Source organism: Rattus norvegicus, chromosome 14, assembly GCF_036323735.1.
Source record: "Rattus norvegicus strain BN/NHsdMcwi chromosome 14, GRCr8, whole genome shotgun sequence".
NCBI lineage: Eukaryota > Metazoa > Chordata > Mammalia > Rodentia > Muridae > Rattus > Rattus norvegicus.
The window spans coordinates 83,846,881-83,859,632 of record NC_086032.1 but is presented as its reverse complement, the minus strand read 5'-3'; the positions used below and the strand labels follow the sequence as shown (position 1 = coordinate 83,859,632).

The following is a 12,752-nucleotide window of genomic DNA, read 5'->3' as shown; positions in this document are numbered from 1 at the left end:
GTTGAGCCTACAAGCCCTGCCTTGTGGCCTAGATGTTTTATGACTATTTGAAAGTGCCTGCGGCCATTATTGGGCCTTATTTGATGCAGTAAAATATTCCATTTGGCCCCTTGGCTCTGAAGATATGTTTCGTTTCAGCACAGTGCTCCCAGGGCACCTGATTTGTTACTGCAACAGTGGGAGGGAAAAGCTGGGATGCAAACTCATTCTGCAGGCTCTGGGTTCTGTTCTTATGAGCCTTGCCATGATTTCTCTTTGGAGATTGGCAATTTAAAAGGAGCATCAGTATATCTGGACCTCTTTCTTAAGGCCCTCACCCAGAGTGCTGGGTAGATCGAATTTAGCCTCTACCTGCCCAGTGAGGTGAATCAGGCCGATGAGTTCATTCGTCAGGTGGAGGAACGGTAGCAATAGCCCTTCCAGCATCCTAGGGCAGCAGAGACACAGGCAGACATTTCCAGGCACGGTGCTGCTGCTTTAGGTCCCCAAGGATTAATACAGATCCATTCCCCAGGGATTGCCTGAGCAAATTTCTCTATAAAGGAATTTGATTTGTTTCTTGGGATGGCTGTGGCCCCTCATTTCACTTCTGTTTAGGGATAGGCATGTATACAGCTCTCTATGTGCACATCATGAAGACAGCATTTGGGTGCAAGACGTTACTACCGAGACTGCAGAAAGCTCAACATGCCCAGTTATAGTGGTGCCCTCCCTCTGTTGGCACGTCTACCTTGGCTCTGGGGGTTTAGGAAGGGGAATGAATGTTTATCACACCCCACACAAAGATCATGTTGAATTTGCTGGTGCTGGCTCTGTCACCTTTCTGCTCCAGAGTCTGCTTGTTCCCTGCAGGTCCTCGTGCCGAGAATCTGCATGTCCTTTTTTATCTCCTCCCTCCCCCGCTCCTTCGTTTTCAATATGTAGTGGCAAAGAGGACGTATAACATGATTTTAGGGCTTGCATTTCAATTCCACTGCATTTTTATGGGCCGAGCTGAGTCCCAGCCCTGGGAGTTATTAGGTTAGTATCTAAAATGGATTCGGCACTATGGGTCTTATTATTTAAAATGAATTAGACAGCCCCCTCCCACCTGCATCTTCTCCCTGGGGATAAGTGGATTGAGGCGAGGCCCCCAGAGACTAGTGTAAGGAATCCTGGTGCCCTGATTAGTTTTGTTCTCTCAGCTTAATTGTAGAGCTTCCTTTCTCCCCACTGATAACCGAAGGGCTCTGTCCTGTCCTGTCTGCCTCTCCACTCCCTTTGCATTAGGACAAGATTGTCACAATACAGCCTTGTGAATCAATTTTCTTTCTGTGCTGATGAAAGTGTAATTCATTCTTAATCAAGCAGCCTGGCTTCATGCTGGAATACATTTAGTTACCCTCCTGTCACTCTGGGAAATGGTACCCCAAAAGGACTTTGGAGGAGAGATGGGTAGTTGACAGTTTACCGTCTCACAGTGGATTTTCCAGCAGGGGGCACTCTTATCATCAATGTTGGAAGAACCCTTGTAGTTAGAATTTAATGTCCTAGGCCATCAGATGTCAACACTGGTCATAGGTACCTTCTAGGCTGCTGTCTGCCAACCCTGGAGCCGTTTCTCAGGAGCATCAAGCCCTTTTTGAAGGTGGGAAAAGCCAGTCTTTTGTTGTTTTGTTTTGTTTGAGACAGGGTAACCTCAGATTCAAAAATCTTTCTGTCTCTGCCCTTCTTTTTTTTTTTTTTCTTGGTTCTTTTTTTTCGGAGCTGGAGACCGAACCCAGGGCCTTGCGCTTCCTAGGCAAGCGCTCTACCACTGAGCTAAATCCCCAACCCCTGTCTCTGCCCTTCTAGTGCTGATTTTTAAAGGTTAGTGCCAGCAAATCTGGCCAATTTTTTTTTTCCTTATATTTAGTTTATTTGCTGTGATGGGAGTTAAACAGTAGGCCTTGAACATGCTAGACAAGTGCTTTACCACTGACCCAGCCCCAGTCTTATCTTTTTTTTTTTTTTTTTAAGGACAGTGTCTGCCCAGGCTCACCTTGAACTTACTGTTGAGAATACATTCGTCTCAGCCTCCTGAATGCTGGAATGACAGGCATGTGCCAATGTGCCTGCCTTAGCTTCTTGTCGTTTGTTCATTTGGTTTCATTTATTTGGTATTTGAAATAGGGTCTGGCTCTGTGGTTCTGGCTGGCCCGAACCCTGCTGTGATATGCCTGCCTCTCCCTCCCAAGTGCTGGGAATACAGGTGTGCATGCCTCTCCTTTTATGGAGACAGATTTATCTCCCAAACCCACACTTGTTTGGATTTGATGGTTTGTCCATTTTTGTCATTTAACAAATAGTTTGGGGAGCAGAGGGGGCTTCACTTTGCTGAGTGGCTCTGTCCTCTCTTTCTGCAGCCTGGTCATTTGTGGATAGGAGGGAAGGTGGTTCTGCCAGGGTCTGTCTGTGTATGCTGAGATGGGAAGGAAGATCAGAGGCCCACATGATTAAAACAAAGCCACATAGATCTGCTGCAGAGAAAGAAAAGGAAGTTGGTCTCTTCAAATTGGAATTGGATTAGTGACAGACTCGAACAGCCGGTTCAGTCAAGAGAGAACTTAATTCCTCCTGTATTATTCACAGGGCTGATTCTAATCAGATGTGAAGAGACAGCTGGAAGAGAGCAGCAGGTCAGCCCAGTGCCTAGTGAGGAGGCTGCATGTTCTTTTAGTCATCTTTAGGGAGGGAGCTGGCAAGAGCACATTGGGTTGGGCTCTTTGAGCAAGTTCCTCGTGGTTTCTAGCCTTCCCAAAGGAGCAAGGCCTGATTGTCCAGATGCCTATATTGACCTTGTCTGGCTCTAATGTGGGTTTTGAAGGTGTCTGCATGGCAGAGTATAGCAGAGTGGTCACTGCTCAGCACAGGCTCAGCTAGCTGGCTTATAGATTCAGAGAGGACACCAGACCTAGGCAGATCCCAGAATTGACCCAGCGTGGAACCCAGGACCTGGTAGCATATCCGTGTCATGAGCATTTTGGCCTCACTGCCTGATGAAATACAGGGCGGGCTCTCCTTATCAGTCTGCTCTCCCAGGTATCCTAGTGGTATGAGCAGAGTCTGCACCCACATTAAAGGGGTCTGCCTCCACAGCCACAGGGAGCATATTGAACTCTGGGATACTGCACCACACATTCAAATGATGGATCTCCACAGCCAAAAGCACATGTGAATGCTTTATCTGGGATTCCGCACCCCACATTTAAGGGATCCACCTCCACAGCCAAAGAGTGCACATGAACTTTATGGCTGAGGTTTTTGGTTGGTTGGTTTTTCAAGATAGGGTTTCTCTGTATAGCTCTGGCTATCCTGGATGGAACTTAACTCTCTAGACTGGGCTGGCTTCAAACTCAGAGATCTGCCAGCCTCACCCTCCCAAGTGCTGGGATCAAAGTTGTGTCCCACCACCCCTGACCCCTCAGCTGAGGCTGGAATCTTAGGGAATGGCTCCATGGCGCTCTCAGGATCTTAGAGGTGTTGCTGTGCTGTGTGCATAAAGAGACAGTCCTGTTACTGGACAACAGGACAGCCCAGGTGCTGTTGTGGGCTGGTGGATATGAGGAAGTTTGTTGACTGGTATTAATGAAGGGCTCGCCATGTTCCACTTTGTCTGAGCTGAGCCTTTCCTTTCATGAGCATCTCCTGCTTGATGCTCTTAAGTGTGGAAACCAGCCTTCTAGGATGACCCTTGCCTATATCAGAGACAGCAGGTGGAAATAGATCTCCTGGGTCAGCCTGCTCACAGAGTGCCCAGCCAGGAGCACAGTCAACAGAAACAAGTGGCAGTGCCCCAAGACAAGAGCTTCTTAGGTTCTGGAATGCCTCCTTCGTGGGGCTCAGCAGGTGTCTTGAGTGCATACTAAAAAAGGAGGCTCAAGGCTTCTCCCTGAATACCCTTGACTCACAGTCTGCCTCCCTCCTGCATGAGCTCTGCCCTCCAGTCCTGCCAGGAGGAGGGCATTTGATGTCTTAAGATAAAGGATACTGCTGAGGGAGCAGTCAGAGGGTGGCCACTGGAAGCGTTCCAGCAGTGGGAAGTGAGCACACACCGTAAATTCTTCAGACTGGGTTTCCTGATGGCATTAGTGCCAAGAACTGCGTGGTAAGAGCAGAAGGTGGGATAGCCTGTCAGGCCTCCCTTTGTACAGGGTGGTGACCGTAGGAGGCACTCAGTTGCCCTATGCAGTGGGTTTGTGAGCCTTGGGGCCCTGAAACGCAACCCCTGCATGTCTCGTAGTGTTGGCTGTGCTCTCAGCCTGTACTTGTGTGCACTGAGGACAGACACCCTTCTGATGAGAGAAGAGGCCATCTTACCCTGCAGTGCAGCCCTAGTGGGATTCTGGTAGGATTCCCTCGGAGAGAGCTTTGCACCCTAGCAAGCTCATGCTTGAGTACCTGGAATCCGATGCTGCCAAAACCCTCCCCAAGCACCTTGAGGGGACAGCCAACATGCTTGGGTAGTGGATCCAGGAATTCTTGGAGCCAACATTATTGAAACAGGCAAGAGACTTTCTGAGGCCCCCACTTCCTGGGCGTCCTGCCTGGGGAAGCAGCCAGGCCTCTCAGGGCAGTGTCTATCCTGACTCAGAGGCTGGCACGGTGCGTGGCCCTTCTGCCTGAATCTTACCCTAACCAGGACTCTGTTCTGCTGCCCCTAGATGGGGTTTGATGCCACCGTTAGGAATGCTAGCTGACGGGTTCTCAGCATGAGCCAGGTGGGTGATGAGCATGGTCTCTGCCCCCCTAGGAGAGAGCACTGCATCACCCTGTGTTACAGTCGTGCTGCTATAGCACTGTGCAACACTCACTGAAACTGGCCATGGGGATGGCCTGTCCCTGCCTGCAGCTCCTTATCCCAAGAAACCGCCTGAGGTTGGCCCAGAATTGTGGGGACAACTTTTGATTCCAACCCTTCCCAGAGAGGGTTTTTGTCCTAGATCGCTGGCACCATCTTCTCCTTTACTGTCCTGGTCCCCATTATCACAAGGCACACCCCGACTGGCCCCTCTCTGCTGGCACTGCAGGAGAGACCAGCCAAATGCAGTTCCCGTCTGAAGGGTGTTTGCCTGAGCAAAGAAAAGCTCTCTCCATTCCTGGCAGAACTAGGCTTCCATGGAGCTTCTGGAATTGGTTCTGCTGAAGAAAACAGCTCAGATGCCTCCTTGCATTCAGCTTGTTAGTCAGGAACTTCAAGGCCAAAAGATTTGGCAGGATTTAAAGAGTCGGCTCTCAAGCTGTCTCGTTTTGAGCACACTAATGCTGCCTGTCTTTTGATGGTAAAGTGGGTTCACAGTCTCCCTCTCCTGCCCTTTGTAGAGCTTTGGTAAGCACTGCAGACTTTTCAGAGTCGGAGACTGCTGAAGGGCCAGACCAGCTAGCCTGTCCCATTGCTTCCCAGCAGAGGAGCGATGTGCAGAGAATGCTGGGGTGTTTACTGAGGCCACACAGTGAGCTGGAATGGAAACAGACAGCCTCGTGTCTGTCTCCCATTTAGTTACAGTTGTGGCCCATTTCTCATTCAGTACACTCAGTCAACAAACTCTTCTCCCACCCAGAGCTGAGCACTAAGGTGAACGTTTTGGGGAATGAAGATGGACAGTGTGCAGCTGCTGACACACACTTCTTTCTGGGAAGGCCTGGGGCTGCGTCAAGAACATATAATCTTGCCCCAAGGGCGCCAGTTCAGCAGCAGCTTGAAATAGGTGCCTATGCCAGATGCGTCTGTCTGAGGAGAGGCTGGGAGACAGCCCGAGTCAGGGACTTGAGTGGTATATCTGCCTCTGCTCTTCTCCATTTTCCCAGCCAGACCTGCTTGGTGGTATCCTGAGAGGTGTTGGGGTGACCTGTCAGGCACTGCCCAGTGCACCTGTCCTGCTTGAGCCTGTCATGCATAGAAGAGTCTAGTCTCTCAGCTTCCAGGCCTTGGGCAAGTCTGCATTGGAGTCACCCAGAAGTAGGACCAGAGAGGACAAACTTCTCATCTCATACAGGCCCTCTTTGCCTGGTGCCATGCTGCCTTGCCCTAGGTATAAGAACTTTGAGGCTTGTGATTCCAAGCCTGGGCCTCAACCCAGAGAGCTGGTGCAGTACAGTGACAGTGGGAGCTGGCGTTTTGAGAGCCAGAAGAAACATGAAAGTCACAAGCTAGACTCCCCTTGGGCTGGGTTATATGATAGACATGTTTCTACTGAGTGTGTCTGTTCACCATCCATGCTTTCCTGCATGCCATCTGTCGGTTTGCATTTGAATCCTGGGATAAATCTGGACCCTTTTCTAGGCTTGACCACCAGTATCTTGAACATCTATTAAATGGGTTTCTCTGTCACTCAAGCCACCACTGAGGTTATTCCCTGCATCAAGATGGGCTGTGCTGAGACCGGTGCCCTTTCACCTTCTTCCCTTCTTCTTACAGCTTACTCTGCAGAGCGCCAAGTCCCGTGTGGCCTTCTTTGAAGAACTCTAGGTGACCCGACCACCTCCTGCCACATCTGCTGCTCCTGACACCAACGGGGTGGGCCTGACCCCAAAGGAATCATCAGTAGAGGGCTGGCTTGTTTGGGAACTCTGAGTAGAAGGCCTGATCCCCTTTGGGTTCAGTTGTTTTTGAACTCTGACCCTGCAGAGATTTCTCAAGGTGTTCTAGTTCTCCTAGCCTGCATATCTATGTCTCTCCTCCCTCCTCCCTCCCCACTCCCCCTCCCCTCCCTCCTCCCCCTCACTTTCCTCTCTCCTCTCAGAAATATTTGTTGTGTGTGGGCTGCCATTCTTCCTGCACCCTAGGCACTGTGGTGTAAGTGTCACTGTGCGTGCTGCTGACTTTGGTTTGAGAAGCGGCTGTGAGTCCTGTGTGGAGGCTGAAATCTACCATGCTGGTGCTACCCACTCCCTGACTGGGGTTCTGGGATAGGCCTCCCCTCCACAGTAAGGACCTGACTAGAAGCATGGACTGGCTTAGCTCAGAACCAGCAATGCTGGCTCCTTAGCCAGGCTCACCTGAGGCAGTGTTATAGCTGTCTGACTGGCAGGAAACAGGCAGAACAGCTGTGGCTAGGAAGAGACTTACGATAAAAGCTGCTGGGGGACAGTGTGCACGTGAGTCCCTTCAGTCTTAGCCACCTCCCTGTGGTGGGCCAAGAGCTTCCTGGTCACATTCCCATGAGTGCCTGGGAACCCAGCTGTGACCAGGACTTCCATCCATCTCCTCCCACTCAGTATATGGAACCCCAGAGCCCTGCTGCCCATCCATCATCTTCTAGTTCTCTCCAGTACCTAGGCCTTACTGTCATTGTCCTCGTCTTCCCCTGGGGGCCCAGAGATGTTCTTTTTGTCCCTCCTTCCCAGAACCTGACACAGGTATCAGGCCACACATAGCCAGCAAACTAACACTACTGCCTGCCTCCATGCTGGGCAGCACGTATATCCCATGTGGCTCGCACACTCCATAGGCTGGGCCTATCTTCTGTGTAACTGGGCTCACTGCTGTGGCCAGTCAGAGCCCATTGAGTCCTGACAGCAGGTGCTATGCCTCAGTCCACAGACAGATGGACATTAACTTAAGACAGTGAGGGGCTGAGCAGTGGAATGGTCCACAGTACCGTTTTTGAGAAACTGAGGCACACTACCTTATTCCCACTGGCTGGCTGTTATTAGGCCACTTTGCCATAGGCAGCCCGCCGAGTGTCACCTCAGCATCTGTGAGCACCTGGGATAGGACTCTAGTCTGGAACTTCAAGTTGAGAAGTCCTCAGGACTTGACACCTCAGCATTTGCCAAGTCTTCTCTGACCTGAAACTCTTCTCTGACTTTCTTTCTGTACACTTGATCTAACAGTGGCTGTGGGACACAGGACAGTGACGCTGGTTATAAAAATTATACCAGGCCTTGTTTTTTTTTTTTTATGCTTTATATTTCAAATTTGAGAAATGCCAAGTGACATAGCCACACGGGAGCCCTGGTATTTGAGGAGTGGTGGGTGTAACTTTCTTAAAAGGTGGAACCCACTCAGTCAGAGGTACCTCAGGTCCCCTCAAGAGAGAGAATTGGATCCCCAGAATGTCTCCAGCCTGCTTTGAGCCTGTAGCTGGGTTCTTTCTGGTAGACAATTTTAGAGTCAAAGAAAGACATCTGAAGTCCACAGTGAGCTCCAACCCTGGCTAATTCTAGTTTCAGTGGTTCTTGCAACATGGGCAGGGGTACCTTGGTACTGAAACAGTAAGTCACCCTCAGTGCAGGACACTGAGGTCTTGCTGATGGCCTGTGGCTGGTCACATACCCTGACTGAGGTAATATCTGAGCCGCCACAGCACTCTGACCCCAGATCACTGCCGAGCCTGGCTGGACAACACCAGCGGGCTTACCTAACACTACTTCAGTTACTGCTTTATCATCTTCAGACAGGTTTCTCACGCTCCTGTACTTTCAAAAAGCCCAGAGGCTGATACCCAGCAACAGTAACTAACTGTTCTTGCCAACAGGGCCAAAGCCTCAAAGTCCCTAGTGCAAGCAGCCTTCACAGGGGACCCAGCCTCTTCTGGGTACCTTGAGGCCAAGCCAGGGCCCATGGGCTTCCATTCCTGTTTTCTTATCAAACAGCTTTTCCTGGGAGGCCCATTGTCGCTCCTGTCAGGGCCAAAACATGAAGCTGTTTTTTGTTTGGGGTTGGGGGTGATTATAATTTAAGTGATTGTTTTAATAAAAACTCTAAGCTGCTCTAGTCTGTCATTGCTATCTTTTTTGAGCTTTATTATGTATATTTTGTATGCATTTGTACTATGTGTACTATGCGCACGCCTGTTGCCTGCAGAAGTCAGAAGATGCCAGGTCTGGAACTGGGATGATGGATGGTTGTGTCTTACCAAAACAACGGAGCTGTACCCCCAGCCCTCCATTTGTATGGGCGGCAGATTGCTAGTTCTAACATCTAGACGTAGCCTGGTTTCCCAGGCACTCAGATCAAGGAAACCACTCTGTATAAACTGGTCATTTTAGGCTGTCCAAGTCAGTATTTTTACCCGACTCTTAAAAAACACCCCAATAGCCCAGAGGGCACACTGACAGCCTAGCATCTCCATCAGCAGAGCGGGAACTGACAATATTGCCTGATATTCCATTGTTCTGAAACACCATGTAGTCCAGGCTGGCCCATCTTCCTGTCCCTTAGTGCTGGGTGGCAGGCATGCATCACTGCCTGTCATGCTCTGCCTAGCATCTTGCTATGGACGCCGCATTGTGGTGTTTTTATTCTAGCCTGTGACATCAGGTAGCTGTTGGATCTTGATGCTTCCTTGTGGCATTCGCATCCCAGTGCCATGCTGTCCACTGCTGTCATTGTGGTCTCCCCCAGCACTTCCTCCTCTGCCTCGGGCTTGAGTAGGGAGCACCTGGCAGCTGTCCCACAGGACTGTGCCCCACAAGACTTCATGGGGAGAATCAAGATTGGGAGTTGCCCATGTGTAGCGAGAACTGGGAGCCCAATTCTAGAAGGGGGAAAAGGTACCGGCAGAAAATTGCTGCAACCTTGTCTGATCTAATCCCTTGCAGTCTGGAGAGAGAAAGTCAACTGCCTTCACTCCTGTCTCCCTACAGACAGCCCAGACATCCTCTCCAGCGAGAGGGCTCTCCCGCCCCTCCCTGCCATGTGGGGCTCCCTGGCAGCCTGTCATTACTGCATTATGACAGGATCCTGAGGCTGCAGTCCCAGCCCTGTATGGAGAAAGCTTCAGCCATCAGTGTAGTGGCAGGGCAGTGGGAGCAAATTATGGGAGCGTTTATCAGCACAGCAAGGTCTCTATCTGACTCAGAGAGGACTCCCGCTGCTTCTCTCCTGTTTCCACTGGTTGCCCATTTCTCATTGGAATAGTGACCCCAGAATAGCACCTGGTCTGCTGCTGCTGGGCAGACTTCAGGGCTGCCTGAGAACCCTGAGGTGGGAGCCAGCCTTCACTCATCAGCTCTGCCTAGCTAGAGCGCTGCCCTTACCCTAAGGTTCTTGGTCACTTCTGTAAAAGTGGTTGGCAATGAGACTTTCAGAGGCATCTGGGAAGGTGAAGAGTGGAGACAGTACCTTAAAGCCACGAGAGGGCTCAGTGGGTAAAGACACTCCCTGTTAAAATTCCATCTCACGACCCATGAGGTAGTGAAAGGAGAAAGCCCACACTCCCATAAATTGTTCTCTGCCCTCTACCCAAGCATCACAGCTTGAGCATGCCAAACTGGAATAAATGTGCAATAAAAAATTTTTTAAAGTATTCCAATTTCTCAGAAAAATGTTGTACCGTCATGTAACCATAACTACATACGTGAAGAAACAATGTTTTTGTTCTTGTTTTTAAACAGGCTCTCCCTCTTGGGATAGGTGGCCTTGAACTCAGAATCCTGCTGCCTCACCTCAAGTGCTGAGAGACAAGAATGTGCTATCATTGGAGTCTGACTGCTTTGTTCTCTGAGACAGGGTTTTCTCTGTGTAGCTTTGGCTGTCCTGGAACTCACTCTGTAGACCAGGCTGGCCTCTCTGCCTCCCAGGCGCTAGGATTAAAGGCATGGGCCACCACTGTCCAGCTGGTATCTTCTTTTATCCACAGCTTCCAGCATTCTGGGGACAGATCTGGCAGAGGAGCTCAAAATCCTTCTTCACTCCCAACCCAGAAGGCCCGGGGCCCCGCACCTGCTCAGTACTTACTAGCCATTTCAACGGAGTTTTGGTGCTGTTCATGGGACTTTTAATGGCTTTATGGAGATTAATGGTGCCTAGAGACGCTAAGCACGGGACCTAGATGTGGTCACTTCAGGATGCTGGCTTTCTCTGAATGGTGCCTTCTGGAGGGCTGAGGCAGGAGGAAGCAGAGAGAAGACCCAGGAGACCCAGACGGAGTCACAGCCCAGAGGCAGCAGGCCTACCCACTGCCCCGTATGGGCCCCACCCCACCCACCTGCACCCTGAGCTTAATGACCATGCATCTGGCCTGTTTGTCCTCGATGTTTGCCCAGTGCCAGCTGCAGAGCCCACGAGATGATAGATAGCCCGACCCGGGGTTGCTCGAGAAGGATGTTACTGTACCACATTAACGCTCTCCACTTGGGTCAATAATTTACTGGAGGCTCAGGACAGGAGAGGCTCTGGATGAAGTGTGCTAGGTCTGCAGCTGGAGCTCTCAACCCTGTCCATGGCGCCTAGGTTGAAAGAACCATGCAGCAGACACTGGAAGGAGTGGCAGTGACCTAATTTTCTCTTATCTGGCATAAGAGAATAGTCTCCACAGAGCCTTGCCCATTTCCAGTATAAATAATGCAATTCTCCCCTTCCCCATTGGAGAGAAAGGGGCAGCCTTTGATCTGAAGGAATTAAATCAGTAAACAAAAGCAGAGGCTGTGGAGGTGTCTTGTGACAGGTACCTGCTGTGCCATCCACCCTCAGAGAGTCAAATTTGAACCGACACCAGGTCAGCAGAGATTGGCTCTGAGTTTCTCTTTAGCTGAGTCCGGGTAACACCCTCTGGGACTCCTGGGACTCACCTCTGGGAGCTAAGCATCCATGAGGCTGCTCCACCCTTTCCTCATCAGAGGTCCTGAGTGAGTAGTTCTCAGTGGAGAGTGATGCTCTGGGAAGCCTGCATGAAAAGCTTGACTGCTCTGGTGTGCGGCTTAGTCCAGGCCTGAGGCCACATAAGGGCTGCAGGCTGGGAGGGAAGACTGACAGAGAAAGCCCAGGAAGCTGCTGCAAGCTGGGCTCTGGTCCCTCCAGCCCCTCTGCTCTAGCTGTACAGCCTTGAGTAAGTCTTGTCTCCTCTCTGGTCTCCTCACCCTTGACTGTACAAAGTCAACTTTGCTCAAGAACTCTGGGATCCCCTAAGTTTCAATTCCAGACTCTTTCTCCTAGGTGCTATCGAAAGGATGTCACCATTTGGGGAACTTAAAAAATAAAGGAGATAGACTAGACTAGAATATCCACCTCACCCCATTCTCTCTCCTAGCCCTACACTCTTGCCCTGCACAGCTTGGGTGGGGGGGCTTTAGCGGTCCTCCAAATTAGTGGAGGCCCCAAGACAGAAGGTTGGCATGACCACTGCAGACTTTCCCAGTGCCCTGCCTCTTGAGTCCCAGCTCCTGTCAGTCAGGACAGGGGATAGGGGTGGCAGGAGCTGAGCTTCAGCCTGGCCTGCTATGACACTCGTCCTGCTTTGAAATCCATGGGGAACCACGCCCGATCCCCCTCCTCCCTCCTCCCAGCTTTCAGCTCCCAGGCTGAGATCCCCAGTTCCCTAGGCTGAATCTATTAAGTCCTTCATATTAACCAGCGAAGGGGTAAACAGCCCACTTTCATCTTAAGCGAATGAATTTGCATTAACACCTGGGGAGCTGTGTTTGCCTTGAGAAAGCCTATTGCTATTCTGGGCTGCACACACCAGCACGGAGTTAGTTGCAGCGGTCTATTCTTTCACTAATACAGCTTCTCTCTCCTCCCTCCTCTTTTCCCATGGAAGGGGTGAGTGGCAGGGGATCCCAGGGTTCCCCCACGCCAAGTGGGAAGGTCCCTGGATGCCAAGAATGAGAGGCAGGGAGCAGCTCCCAGTGGAACTGTGTCTTCCTGGGGAAGACAGCTGAGTGCAGCGCTCTCGCGCTCTCTCTCTCTCTCTCTCTCTCTCTCTCTCTCTCTCTCTCTCTCTCTCTCTCTCTCTCTCTCTCTCTGAGATCCTGGTGCAGCCCTACCAGCAACATTCAGCAGGTCCTGT

General features: G+C 50.9%; 1 protein-coding gene across 5 annotated transcripts in view; it reads left to right on the top strand.

The window, feature by feature from the left end:
* Nf2 (NF2, moesin-ezrin-radixin like (MERLIN) tumor suppressor) overlaps positions 1 to 8,739 on the top strand; it is an 83,370-nt gene extending 74,631 nt beyond the window's left edge. For 4 of the 5 annotated variants that reach the window (XM_006251188.5, XM_063272882.1, XM_063272883.1 and 1 more), the window contains one exon: positions 6,437 to 8,733. In XM_006251188.5, the coding sequence (XP_006251250.1) occupies positions 6,437 to 6,487 (51 nt within the window). In that variant the 3' untranslated portion in view covers positions 6,488 to 8,733. Of the gene's footprint in view, positions 1 to 6,436 lie in introns of all 5 variants that reach the window. The other variant, NM_013193.1, reaches the window with a different exon arrangement.
* Positions 8,740 to 12,752: the final 4,013 nt, after the last annotated feature.